The sequence below is a fragment of the Leishmania infantum genome, chromosome 22, assembly GCF_000002875.2.
Source record: "Leishmania infantum JPCM5 genome chromosome 22".
Classification (NCBI taxonomy): domain Eukaryota; phylum Euglenozoa; class Kinetoplastea; order Trypanosomatida; family Trypanosomatidae; genus Leishmania; species Leishmania infantum.
Window position 1 is genome coordinate 184,718 of NC_009406.2, and position 13,285 is coordinate 198,002.

Sequence of the window (13,285 nt, forward strand, 5' to 3'; positions counted from 1 at the left end):
CGCGGGCGGGCGTACAAGCACGAGAGACAGAAGGTTCGGACACACACACAAGCACAGACGTAGAAAGACGCATGTGCCAAGAAAGACGGCGAGGGGATCAAATGCATGAATGAGAGCGAGTCCGCGAGAAAGAGGCCATGCGCACATCTCGGACAGCACTCGCGCGGCACCAGAGCGGCACTATGGACTCCGGCGCCGCGTGTGTGATACCCGTGTTCCTGAAGCGATGCCTGCCTTGGCAACCTGCTCGTGAGAAATGTGCACACAACTGGCAGTCACGAGGAGAGCCTTCAGCTTGTGTGTGCGTGTGTGTGGGGGGGAAGGAGGGAAGGAATAGCAGTAGCAGGGACGGTCATGGCTAGCCAGACACATACGCAGATACCAACGCACGCACAGACCCCCCTTCCGCGTACACAAACTACGCAAACGCCGTTGTCACAGCCCTCAGCGGCCACTACTAGGATCTACAGGTACCGCCACTGGGAGCTCCGCATCCATGAACCAGTGTACTGCATGCTGCTGGGTGTGCCAGATGAGCACGTCAGCACTCCCGATGGCCGACGCGAGCCACGAGAAGGGGGCCAGAGAGGCCCACTCGGACTGCTCCGGCGATTCTGCAGGAGGTTATCAGTACCGACGGCCCGCGTGCCAGCAGCTTCGCCAACAGTCGTCTTCATGAGATGCACACGGTACCGCCATGCCACGCTGAAAGGGAGGAGGAGCTCATCGTGCCGTGAAGTGGCGCCGCTCCTTGCATCGCAAGCCTCCATGTGGCGGTCGCCGTGCCGCAGCGGGCGCCACACGGAATCGCATTCGACGTACGCTACAGATAACTGCACGTCATGGAGGGAGACGGGCGGTGCCTGCGAGAACCACGTGCGCGCCGTGTGCGCAGCTGCGCCATCGGCTCGCGCCGCTTTCTTTCCTGGCTGGCGCTCGACCTCAACGCCGACCTCGCTGAAGCTCACCGCCGGAACCTGCGCCAGGGACCATGCGGCGTGAGAGACGGGCACGATTGGCGACGGATGCATGTGGGGGGAACGCAGCCGCTGTACCAGGTCTGAGGCGGCAAGCACCATCGCAGGAGATGGTAGGTCACCCCAAGCGTCGCTTCGGCTCTGCGGATGCCCGCCCGAGAGAGAGCTCACAGAAGCCGGGCTTTCTGACGGTGACGAGGAGGAAGGCCAGCAAGCGCCACCACCCCTCGCCACGCTCCCTCCCGCCTCCACCAACATCACCGCACACTTGAGACGACGCTGCAAAAGGCACAGCACGTAATGCAGAAGCGGGATGGCCTGACCGGACGCGCGCTCGAGCAGCGCTGACGTCGACATTCGCCCCATAAACCCGTCCACGATACACAGCGGTACGATGTCCACCTCATGCAGCGTGGAGGTGCGAGCAGCCGTGGGGGACGACGCGGCAGCGGATAAGGCTGCCAACGATGAGGCGGGGGCAGCGGCAGCAGCGGTGGCCGTCACCGCACCGGAATCCGTGAAAGACAGCGAGGACGGAAACACCAACTCGGTCCTCATCTTCGGCTCCCTCGACGCACTAGGCTGCCCGCTGCCGCGCGAACATGTCACACCACACACACGTGAGGAGGGCGAGTTTGGCGTGCCTTCTGGACCCGAAGCCTCTGGAGCACCATCGGCTACGGTAACGGTGGGGAACGTGTAGGCCTGGCACACGGCGTAGAAGTCCTCCATGGAAGTGCAAGGCAGCACCTCTACTCGCCGCACAGCGTCCAGCACCGCTCGCTGACGGGCTCGAAGTTGAGCTTCGGAGTTGAGCGACTGCAAGCACGGTTCCGACGACGCCGTGCGAGCAGAAGCTGGTGACGAGGCAGTGCGCCCTGCACAGCCCATCTGTGTGAAGTTTTGGGCATCGTGCAGCGTTGCGGCGTCGCCTTGTCGCACGCTTAGTGCCTCTTGCCGCCGTGGCTGCAACGCCATCCACTGCCTTTCAATGGTCACCGCAAACCTTGCCAGCGAGAAGGCTTGACTCGTCGGGGCGTTGAGGAACAGTACACGACCGCCGCGCAGCGCGTGTGCGGCGGCCACCTCGTAGGCCAAGCGCTGCTCAGCCGCTGGTGAAGCAAAAGAAGAGATGAGCGCTCCCTCGCCAGTCGCGGATGCACGCGTCGATGACGGCGCGGCGGCAGCGGCAGTGGTAACCAAGCAGACGGAATTCATGCCCAGCTCAGCGCACGCGTCGCCTGTGGTGCCCTCGTCGGCAGCCGCGGTAGCATCGAACGCTGCTGCCGGCGAAACGGAAGGTGCATCTTTGCCCGTGTCAGAATCGCAACTGCTGGCGGCGTGCTGTAGCTTGAACACGTGCGGGGGCAACAGCTGTACCGGAATCGCATGGAGTCTCTGGACGACCGACCTGGCACTCTCTCGGTGACGGTGGCGAGGGAGAACTGCGGTGGTAGTGGCGGGCATCTTGACAGAACTGAAAAGACCCTTGCCCACGTTTTGCACAACTAAGTTTGAGCGGGCTTTTGTTTACATTCTTTTTTTTTCCGCTCTGATGCAGAGCATGGGTAGAGTAGCGGAAGTCATCCTTTCCCCCGAGTTTGTGTGTGTGTAAGAGCGAGGCGTGTGAAAGAAAGCGAGGCGTCAGCGGTAGCCATGGTATCAGCGCTTGAGTTTGCTCGCCCTCTGCCGCTGTTGTTGTTTCTTCGGTAGGGGGCAGACTCTGTTTGTGAGTGGGGAAGTGAATGTGCGTGTCCTCCAACGGATGGCACGCACACGCACGCAGACTCCACCTGCGGCATTCCCGTATCAAGGCGCGAAAGCAAGGCAAACACGCGCCCAGAAATTTCAGAAGAGTCGCATGCGGGATGGGCACAACGAATGAAGTGTGCGCGTGTGCGCGAGTGCCGCGCGCCTCACCAAAGGGTCGTCTGCTGCTCGCAGTGCAGCCGCGCGCCCGAGCGAGCAGCTAGCCAGGGAGATCGAGACAGCACGGGAGCAAGGCAGTTACCAGGCGCAGCGACAGCCTCCGTCGCCTCGCGTACGCCGGTGCAGTCTGTACACTCCGACACACGCCCGAGCTTACATGCACGTGCATGAGCCCTAAAACTCACTCCTTTGTGTGTGTGTGTGTGTGTGTGTTCGGTGGCAAGGAGTCCAGTGAGACGAGTGAGGAAGAAGGCTAGCGCTCTGCCCCCCCCCTTCTCTCTCCCCTGTCATGACAAGCGAAGAGAGATGGAACATAAGAAGGCGAGGAGAGAGGGCCGCGCCCTACACCGCACACACGCCCACGCAGAGAAATACATGCCCACAGCAGATGAGGTTCATGTCAATGAAAAAGTAGAAGCGTCGTGGCCGTGCCGCACCTCGCGCTCCTCGACCTCTTCTCAAAGAGGTCCATCCGTCTTGAGAAACAGCGCGACCATGTCCTCGACGCTTGGGAAGTAGTCAGATTCGTCGTCGTCATCGTCGGCCTTCCCAGCTGGCACGACCGCCGCCACTGCCGCTTCCTTGCTGTGTGGACCAACATACCAGCCAGGAAGGGGCTCACCAGCGCCGCCGGTTGCTGTACTGCCCCTTGTCCTTGCGGACGCCTCCGCGGCCTGGAGACGCAGACGACGGCGCAGCTCGCGTGCCTCGGCGACGCAGACGTTCTCGTAGAACGCCCGCGCGCATACGAGAATCTGGTCAAGGCTTATCTCACGGCTCAGTCCGTTCGCGAACTGTAGGAGCGTCTCGTACGCTTGTATGTGAGTTATGATCTGTGCGGCAAGCGCGCCGAGCAACGCCACCGTGACGACCACCTCGTACGCCGTGGTGTACGGGCAAGCGAAGAGCACATCCCAGAAGCGCATCGTGTCCTCGATGCTCGGCAGATCGCGCTTGAAGCAGACCAGTATCCAGCGGAAGCAGAATGACATGTCATCGGCCATGCAGTTCTTCTTGAGATGCGTGTACAAGCCCGGATGGAAGTGCCGCGTCAGCACCTGTGCCTGGTACAGCTTGCGCTGCAGCCCCTTCACAGCCGCGTACGGCGCACCAGCCGTGCGCCCCTCAATGACAAAGTTCGCCGACATGTGCTCACTCAGTATCTTGCGGAAGCACATGAACACGGCGGCCTCAGACGCCGGGGACAGATGTGGTGCCGGGGGCAGCGAGGGCAACGCGGCAAGCAACACCACCGCCGCCACATCGCTCATGCCCTGGCTGTAGCCAAGATCCATGTCCAGCATCACATGCGCCAGCAAGAGCTCCTGCAGCACGCGCAGCATATCGGAGTCATCCTCGCGAAAGGCCGGGTGCGTCCGGTCGGTCCTCTGTACATCCTTCACGATGGATTGCTTGGCGTACCGGTAGGTGGCGAAGTGTGCCTCCTGCTCCGGCAGAAACGATTTCCACTGTGAGGTAAGGCGCGTGTAGAGCGCCTCGTCGTTTCGGAGCGCCCCGGCTTGCTCGACCTCGGTCGAGCCTACGCGGTAGGCTCCGAGCAGGTAGCACCAGACCTCGAAGCGGACGCTGCTGTCCCCCAGCCCTCCTCGCTCGTAAACAGCTTGACGGAAGGCACGCCAGCGGTCAGCGTTCAGCCTCCTTGTCTGAGGCGGCAGGGCTGCCGAAGTCGCACCGTGCGTGGAGTGGTTCTCCGGTACGTTCCCGTGCTGTTGTGGATAGCGCTGCTGCTCCGGAGGGACGTCGAAGACGCGCTCCCAGTCCGCCGCGGTGACCGGCGATGGTGCGCGGCTTCCGCCGTCCAGTGGGAGGACCGGACGTGGAGGAGAGTAGCATGCGCCAAGCCGTATCGCCGTCATCTCGTCCGTGAGATCCTCAAAAGAGGAGGCGCTGGAGTAGTCCTGCGTTTCGTCCGGCGAGTTCGTCGTCGACGCCCATGCGCGTGTGGCGCTGCCGACCCTTCTGTCTCCCCTGCCACGAGGATCATCGGTGTGGCCTGCCTCCTGTTCGAACCCCGTCAACGCGGATGGCCAGTGCGGCGCAACCGCGCTCATGGCTTCGTAGCGCAAGTTGGAGGTGTAGTGCGAGAGCAGGCCGCCGACGCCGCGGGCGCCACTGCGGAAGAGCGCACGGGTAGAGAGCCGCTTGCGCCAGCCGTGGAGCTCGCCCTCTGGCGGCTGCGCCGGTGGGGCGCTAGCGCTGCTCGTGCTTCGCCCTGCTGGTGATAACGGAAGCCCCAGATGCGCGCTGCCCAATCGGCGCACCCCGTGCGACGCCTGCAGCTCGGATGGAGTCGCGGCACCCCGGATTCGTGACGGCGACGAAGTGCTGATTCCGTCGGCACCTGTAACTCCGTTCGCACCATCTAGCAGGAGCAGAGACAAGTTATTGCGGCTGCCACGGTACGCGTAGACGAGCCCCGGCGAGTGCTGCCGCAGTGCGGCCATACACCGCGTGATGCCGCCTTTGTGGAACACAAAGGAAAAGGACGTTGTCGGGGCAGAGCGGCGCGATGAGATAGCGGCAGCGCCACCGCTAATCCCCGACGGCGATGTGAGCGCGCACCCTAGCGAGTTGCTGCCAACACGCACAAAGACATCTGACGGGCATTTCGCTGCATAGGCAGCCGCGCCGGACTCCAGTTGCAGGGTCAGCATCTGCACGCGACGATCTCGTGGGGTCAACATGTCGGTGTCGTTGCTCTCCGCCTCATGGATATCGCGTACAGCGAAGCAGAGGCACCCTAGCGTTTTTGTGCTGCTGCCGGCAATGTCTTCGGTGCTTTCTGCAGCGGTGCCTGCGGCAGCGGCAGCCTTCTGAGGGGCAGTGGCGGTCGAAGTCAAGTGCTGTAGATCGCGGCGGAGCGAGGGCGTGGCAAGTGGTGCCGCAGCTAAGGTGTAGGGTGTGTCCCCCGCTTGCCCCATGTCCGTGCTGTCGACGGCCCCTGTAGCAGCAGCAACACCTGCAACCCACAGGACAACGGTGACGGTATTGTTCTGCTTCCCTACAGAAGCTTCGACAGCGGCTGCGCCCGGTGGTTGACTTTGCGACGACTGCGGCGGAGCTGCGTTCGCGTCCGCGCCCCTGCATCTCACCGGTGTCGCATTCAAGGCGCTCCTCACGTCCTCCCCGGCAGTCTGCAGCGCCTGTGGAGATGCGGGCAACTCCATGACGCCCTGCCCTGTCGGGGAAGACAACTGTGGTAGCTGAATGCCTCCCACTGCGGCCACCGAGCCTGCACCTAGATCTGAGGTGGGCGCGTTCGTGTCATGGTTGCTGAGCCTTTCCGGCCCCTGGCGCATCTCCTCTGTATGGTCCGTTTGGTCAAGGGTGTTTATGACAGTTACCATAGCGGTCGTTGGCGACGCCTGCACTGAACTCGCTCCCACTGCGCCGTCCCCGGCGTCCACAAAGCCAGGACTTGGTGAGGCGCAGAAAGCTGCAGCTTCGTTGGCGAAGGCGAACTGCCGCTGCGACGGCGCCGGCGTGGCAGTAACGGCAGAAATCGATCCCCACGTGTCCTCCGGCAGCTCGCACACGTACATGGTACCGTGCGCTTGAGTTGGAGTCGACGCCTGCGGCTGTGACGGTGACCAGGGGAGCTGCAAGAGCTGCGGGGATGGCGTGCGCATAACCGCTGTAGCTGTCGGGATTACGCGGGTGATGCCGCCACCACCAGCGCTGTCATTGTCCGCCTCCGGAACGACGACGGAGCCGCGAAGTACACACCTTGACGAGGGAGCCGCTCCGCTCGCTGTCTCGGCCAACGAGATCTGCTCAAAGACCTCGTAGCGGCGATGCTTCTGGTTGAGAAACTTCAATAAGCCTTGGGCGGAGAGCGACATGGCTGAGCAATAACAAAAAAAAAGCAACGGATGAGGATGCTGTCGTATGCGCGCGATGCTACGCCCGTGGTGTATGAAGAATCCAAGGGGCGTGTGCAACGTGTCCAGCTCTCCTGGAAGTGGGGACGACAGAAGAGAGGAGGAGGAGAAGGGGGTGGGGGCACACGACAAACCCTCACGTGAGAAACGACCCCAAAACACGAGAAGGCAGACGTCGACGGGGAGGGCGAGTGAGACGCACGGCAGCGTGGGGCCCGCAAGACGATACGAAAACAGAGGAGAGGCGCACGCGCTGGGAAGAAATAGAGCGGAGGCTGCGATCTAAAGAAAGGGTGCCTATATTCTGAAGAAGCAGAGAGACGTAAAACACCATGTGGCGGGATGAGCCACGCGCGAGGCGGCCGGTACGTGAAGCGGCCGTGCGTGTATGGGTGTGAACGTATGGGTTTGGGTGGGTGGCCACGAGGCGGTTCAGTGACGCGTAGAGCGTCACAACAACAGCGGCAGCGGCTCACGCCTACGAGAGAGAAAAGGAGATTGTCGTGTATATGTGCGCACGAGTGCACGCGTCGAGTGCTTGTATGGGCACGTGCGTGTGCGCCTTGACCACTTCACCTTGCGTTTGCGGTTTGCGCCACCAACACCTCCTCCTCTTTTTCCCTCCCTCTCTGCGCGTGCGCCCAGAGAAGGGCTGTCGAATATGAAGTGCGAGATTGAAATATGCCGTGGTTTGGAGGTGTGTGAGCGTTGTGCAAGTTGATATGTGTGGGCTCCGCGAGCGACGCGCGCTGCTTAGCGGAGGGATGGCGAGACAGACAGAAATGCGTGAAAAAGAAAGCCGAGGTTCACGAGAGAGGCGTGACCACGAGAGAAAAGAAAAAAGAGGATCGGAGAGAAGCGCGGATGGGCAGCTACTCACAGGTAGCACATAAGCATCAGAGCGGCGTCCTCGGATGTCGCGACGGCCGTGATACGGAAGTATTACGGCCGCTCTCACAGTGGAGAAACAACAAAGGCGCCGTCGCCCTGCCTTTGGTAGGTCTCACCGCGGCTAGCCTTCATCCACCCCACCCGCGAAATACGCCAGGACAGACCCACACGAAAAAAATGAACCGTAGTTGCTCACCTATTTTTTTTTTCGTTGGCCTCCCCCTCCACCCACGCCATCGTAAAGCGCACGCGCAGGGAAAAGGATAACTGCGGCCCATACATGCAGCCTGGACCCAGCGCACACGCGGGCACGCTCAATCGCAGCGATACAAGAGGTGGACACCGAGCTGCGTCTCCACCGGCGCACTCACCTCGCCGCGGCGCAGCCTAAACGCCGCCTTGTCGATCTCGTCCGCGAAGGTGCCCTTCTCGACCACCCCCAGGTCGCCGCGCTTCTTCTTCGCTGACATCTCACAGTACTCGTCGACAGCCGCAACGAACTCCTCAGGGGTCCATGGCGAGAAGCCAAGATCTGGAGCGACTGGCACTCGCCGCCGATGGTCGGCCAGAATGTAACGCGCCATGTCAAGTGCGTCGGCGCGAGAGCGGGTGATGATCTCGCCCTTGTTGCGCCCACGCGAGATAGGGTTCTCAACGTCTTTGTGCTTGATGACGAGCTGGAAGAGGTGAATGGGGGCATACTCCGCCGCTGCAGAGGCAGTCGCAGCTTCTGCCGGCGAGCCGCCGGTTGCATCCGCAGTTGCATGCATTACGGTCGTCGCCGCAGGTTCAGCCATCCGTCCAACATCGCTGGTAACAGCGCCGTGGGCACTGGAAGTGGCAGCCTCTGCAGTCGTGGAGGATGTTCTTGGCTCGTTCGCCACCTGTCCTTCGGGTGCCGGGGACACAGCGGTAGCGGCGCTGGTGGCCGAAGTGATCACGGCACTTGGCGCTGTCGCTGGGCAGGTGGCGGTGCCGGCGACAGCAGCAGAGAGCGACACCTTGTCTGCTTCACAGAGTCCACTGTCCGCCGACGCCAACCCCGACCCGTGCCGCTGCGCCGCCGTATCTTCGTCACCGTCCTCGCGAAGGCGCTTCAGCTGCGGCGGCGCCCCCGCGCGGAGCTCGTAGGTGCGCGTGCTGTAGCCAAACTGCAACACCGACCCGACCGCGATAGGGATGGGCTTGCGCGGCTCCACACGCTTCCCTTCGAGTCGCACCCCGTTGGTGGAGCCCAGGTCAAGCAGCACAAAGCAGACGTGCTCCTTGTTGAAGATAAGCGCGGCGTGCACGGAGCTGATGGAGGGGTGCTCCAGCACGTAATCGCACACTGGGTTCTTGCCAAAGAGGTAGTACGGAAACCTCTGCAGACCAAGGGCGGGATACGGCACCTTGCCTCGCACACAGTGAAGATGGAAAGGCCGCGACGGCAGACCCGCCCATGCAGGGCAGCGGAAAATCGACGCTTGCTTGTTCAGCTTGACCGGGTCTGTCGCGGCGATGATGTGCGGCGGCAGCGACTGGGCGGCCTCGCGCAGCGGGATCGCGACGGCCGGGGGGGCCTGCTCGGCATCTGCAGAGACGCTCTCCGCCGCCCGCGCTAGCTTCGCCACGTGTGCTTGGAAGCTGCTCATGGTCACCTAAAGCGCCACCCGTGCGGACGACGCACACCTACAAGAGAACAAGGGAGAGAGAGAGTCGAAGTTCAATCAAGCGCGTACGCACCGGTAGGGGCATTGCTCAAGTGCGCTGCGCGCAGTGCACGAGTCGCGTCGAATCGTTGCCTCTCCTTCTCCTCCTCATCGCTTGTCATCATCATACTACAGCCGCCATCACAGCCAAGGACAACACGGTAAGCCGCAAGTGCGGGCAGAGAACGTACAGCACAGCAGGCTGGAGAACGGGAGAAGAGGAGGAAGAAACGAGAGACCAGCCTTCATGCAGGCGCTGCAGAGCTGGACGGAACGTTGCGCTGCACGGTGCTGCGCCGGAGCATGTGTCAGTTGGCGGCCCCGCGCATACGGAGATGAACAAGGGGGTGGTGACGCTGACGCAAGGCTGCTGTTTGCAGACCGGAAGAGGGGGTGGAGAGAGAGGGAGAGCGGACCTCTGACTTATGAAAAAAAAAAACGTCTGCTACATCCGCCGCGCGAGTGTGTGGCGCACTGCGAAGACGCGCACGCGCACAGGCCCGTGCCCGGCCATGACGGTGCCACCCGCCCCGCACAAACTCATACGGCGCTCTTGCCATTCCACTTGATGACGTTTTCCTTGTGCGCCAGCGAGCTGTTCCGGCGCGGGTTCCATCCTCGGTAGGGGTTGCGCAGATCGCGCATCACCTTCGGCTGCATCGTGAAGGGGTGCGGAGTGCGCTTGTGGTTCGCAAAAACCATCTCGCCGCCGCGACCGAAGAAGTCCCATCCGCTCGCATGATCGTGCAAGCCTTTTGGAATCGGTCTCGGGTCTCGCTCGGCGTCGGCGTGGCTGCCCGTGAAGGCGTCGCGGCGACGCTCGTGCAGACGGACATAGTCGCGGCGCATCGCGTCATCGGCGAGAGAGGTGAGCGTGGCAGCGCTGGATCGTCGACCGGGCCGGGTAGGGACGTTGAGGTCCCCCCCTCTGAAAGCAGAGGCAGCGGTAGGGGCATGCCACTTCATGTCAAGGAGGGACGGTGCTGTGGTGCTCGCGGTGTTGGCGCGCGTGTGGGACTGCAAGGAATCGACGCTGCCGTTGGGCGCCACCGTGTCATCCGACTTCATCGTGGCGCCAGTGGAAGACGCCGTGGCTGAGCGCGAGTAGTTCCTCAACACAGCACGGCCCTCGAAGATAGCGCAGCTACTCGGCGTGTTGCCTTCGCCCTCTGTGGCAACGCGGCGCACCACCTCCGGCGGAAACAAGTGAGGCAGCAGCCGCACCATGTCGTGCCGCCGTGCCGACGAGGAGCACAACGCAAATGCGGCATACCCGAGCGCCACCAACTCTGCCTTCAGAGCCTGATGCTCAGTCGAGACGTACGCTGGCGCCTTGCGCTGCGAAGCCGCCACCATCATCGGCGTGCGTGCAAGGAGGTCGAAGACGCGCTCGGCTTGTCCCACCTGCAGCAGCGCCGGTCCCACGGCGGCCATTACGAAGTCGGTGAGTACCATGTCATCTCGAAGAAGGAGAAGGTCATCAAAGAGGCGAACCACGGTGACGGGGACAGCGGACGCCGACAGCCGCAGCTCGCGCTCATCGCTGGCGGCGTGGGATTGCGACGGCCACTGTTTGTGAGCGCGCTCTTCGGCTGTCGTCGTTGCGGAAGTGGGTGTCGACTTCCTTGCTCGCACCAGTAGCGGCGCAGCGGCGGCGGGGAGGGACGAGAACAAAATGTTCAGCGTGGTGGCATCGAGTCGAAGGACTGGTGCTGTGATGGGCTTTTCGCCGTTCGCGGATGCAGATAACGGGCCATCGCTACTTCCTATGGAAGACGGCAGCACTTGAAGGTCAGCGAGGGTAGCAGAGACGTACACTTTGGCGGGCCTGCTCAGGAAGAGGTGGCAGAACACGGAAAGAGACTCCTTCCAGCGCCGGTGGGACGCGAGCAGGTTCAGCAACTCGTGCACGTCCTCCAGCGGCGGGGGGCGCGTGAGACGGCAAGGGTTGTCATCACGGCAGCTGGCCATGGCATCCCCGTCAACGGCAGATGCAGCTTCTAGCACAGGGCCATACAAGTGCTCCCAGCAGCAGAGCGCATCCCGAAGCTGCGAGTGCGAGCCCGACTCACTGCCGCCCCGGCAGAGGCAGCGAAACAGCTGGCGCACCGCCTCGCGGCTGAGCGCTTGCAGCATTGGCCGTGCTGGCGGCGCCGCTGAAGAGCGCGGCGTCGCCTGCTGGCCTTCTGTTCTGCCGGCACCCTCCGAAGAGGCAAAAAGATGTGCGCCACCAGGCGACAGGGCCGGCGTCTTTGGGCTGGCCGTGTCGTGGAAGAGGGAGCCGATCGTCCGACGCGATGGCGAGCCGCGAGTGGTGGCGTGAGGGTGGTCGTCAGCGGCGGGTGCACTGCCTGCCGGCGCACGTGCATCACCGGCGAAGTTTTGCACACGCTTCCAATCGCCTCGCCGAGCCGCCGCCTCGGCAAGCCATCGTCGCGCGTCGGCGTCCTCGATGCGGCTGCGGTGGTGCCGTGATGCCAGCGCGCCATCCGCATCCTCTTTGGTGCCATCCACCTTCAAGTAAGTCTCGTACAACCTGGTCGCCTCCTCCAGCTGCGCGTGCCGGCACAGAACAGGCAGCAGCAACGACGCCATGTGCTGCATCGTCGCCGACGAGAAGCGGAAGCGGCGCGTAGCGAGATGGAATGTGTCGAGGGCGCCGCTCGGCTGGTCAAGAGCGCAGTACGACCACACAAGGGTGACCCACAGGGAGCGGTTTGACGGAATCTCACCAGCGTAGGCCCTGTCGCGCAACGCGTCCACAGCTGGAAGTATGTCGGCGGCCCCTTCACTGCCTGCTGGCATCTCAGCAAGCGTGCTGGGCAGCCGCTGGCCGTCGCCGCCAAAGACCCGGGCCTCTGCACCGTCGACGCCGCCACGTGACTGCGTCGGGCACGGTGGCGCGAAGGCAGATGACGGAAACGTGGCGCGCTCAGCGTAGGGGCCGCGGTGCTCCACCATATCCCTCAGCACCATTTTGAAGTGCTCGGGGGTGCGACCGAGGCGTGCGTAGCCGGCATTCAGTACCTCAAGAGCGCGAATCCAGTTATGGCTGTCCAGTGGCAGAACAAGACGCCGATCGATCGCCTTACGACTGTACGCGGCGCGCATGTCGGCGCGGTTACGGAATCGCGAAGCTGCTACCGCCCACGCAGACGGCTTCCAAAACTGCGTCGCGTAGGAGCCATGACGGCCAGACACCTGAATAGACGGCATCGTTTGCGGCGTCACCTGTGAAACGCCGGACGGGGCGAGAAGAGGGAGGAGGGACTGCCCCACCTAATCAAGTCAGCGGCCCAAACAGCGCCGCCGGCAAACTAAAAGGACAGACGAAAACACGCAAAAAAAAGGGGGCGAGACAGCGTCGTGGAGTGCCAGGAGAGGAGGTAGCAAGGGGGTGGCGATCAAGCACATGCTCCTCCCTCTGCGCGTCACAGAGCCAAGCCCAGTTGCTGCGCCTCACGCCGCCGCCGTTGGCACCCGATAAGTCAAGGGAAAAAGAGGGGAGTGATCGATGAAAGAACGAGAATGACGATGGAGTCGCACACCAAGACATTCAAGCGAAGCGCCGTCCGTGGCGGCAGCACGACTTCGCTGCAATTCTCTCTTTTTAGCATTATTCGCGGATGCGCAGCAGCGGGCGCCCTCCCCCCTCACTCCACATGCGCGGCGCACGCACGTACGCGTGCCTTCCTCTGTGCATGCATGTTGAATGCCGAAACTCCCCTCAAGGCAGTTCTTGTTTTGACTGCCTGTGTGCATGTCTCGTCAGAGCACCACGTACGCATCCACACAGCCCTTACGCGCGGTCGGCGAGCGAAAGCATGGTGAGGCACCTGCTCCTATCTGCCGCAACCACCCTTCCTCTCCGACGCCCGTCCACTGCGCTCAGCCT

At 62.8% G+C, this 13,285-nt stretch overlaps 4 protein-coding genes across 4 annotated transcripts; all 4 read right to left on the reverse strand.

Annotated features, from left to right (window-relative positions):
* Window positions 1-464: 464 nt before the first annotated feature.
* On the reverse strand, window positions 465-2,195 carry LINJ_22_0390 (conserved hypothetical protein; the record flags this gene model as incomplete). The annotated part of the gene is made up of 1 exon (XM_001465533.1): window positions 465-2,195. One exon carries the CDS (start codon window positions 2,193-2,195, stop codon window positions 465-467), a length of 1,731 nt encoding a protein of 576 aa, XP_001465570.1.
* A 1,169-nt stretch (window positions 2,196-3,364) lies between these two features.
* Window positions 3,365-6,769, reverse strand: LINJ_22_0400 (conserved hypothetical protein; the record flags this gene model as incomplete). Its single annotated transcript, XM_001465534.1, has 1 exon — window positions 3,365-6,769. The coding sequence occupies one exon, from the start codon at window positions 6,767-6,769 to the stop codon at window positions 3,365-3,367; it is 3,405 nt and encodes a 1,134-aa protein (XP_001465571.1).
* Window positions 6,770-8,013: 1,244 nt separating this feature from the next.
* Window positions 8,014-8,496, reverse strand: PAR45 (putative peptidyl-prolyl cis-trans isomerase; the record flags this gene model as incomplete). Its single annotated transcript, XM_001465535.1, has 1 exon — window positions 8,014-8,496. The coding sequence occupies one exon, from the start codon at window positions 8,494-8,496 to the stop codon at window positions 8,014-8,016; it is 483 nt and encodes a 160-aa protein (XP_001465572.1).
* Window positions 8,497-9,930: 1,434 nt separating this feature from the next.
* Window positions 9,931-12,606, reverse strand: LINJ_22_0420 (conserved hypothetical protein; the record flags this gene model as incomplete). The annotated part of the gene is made up of 1 exon (XM_001465536.1): window positions 9,931-12,606. The coding sequence occupies one exon, from the start codon at window positions 12,604-12,606 to the stop codon at window positions 9,931-9,933; it is 2,676 nt and encodes an 891-aa protein (XP_001465573.1).
* Window positions 12,607-13,285: the final 679 nt, after the last annotated feature.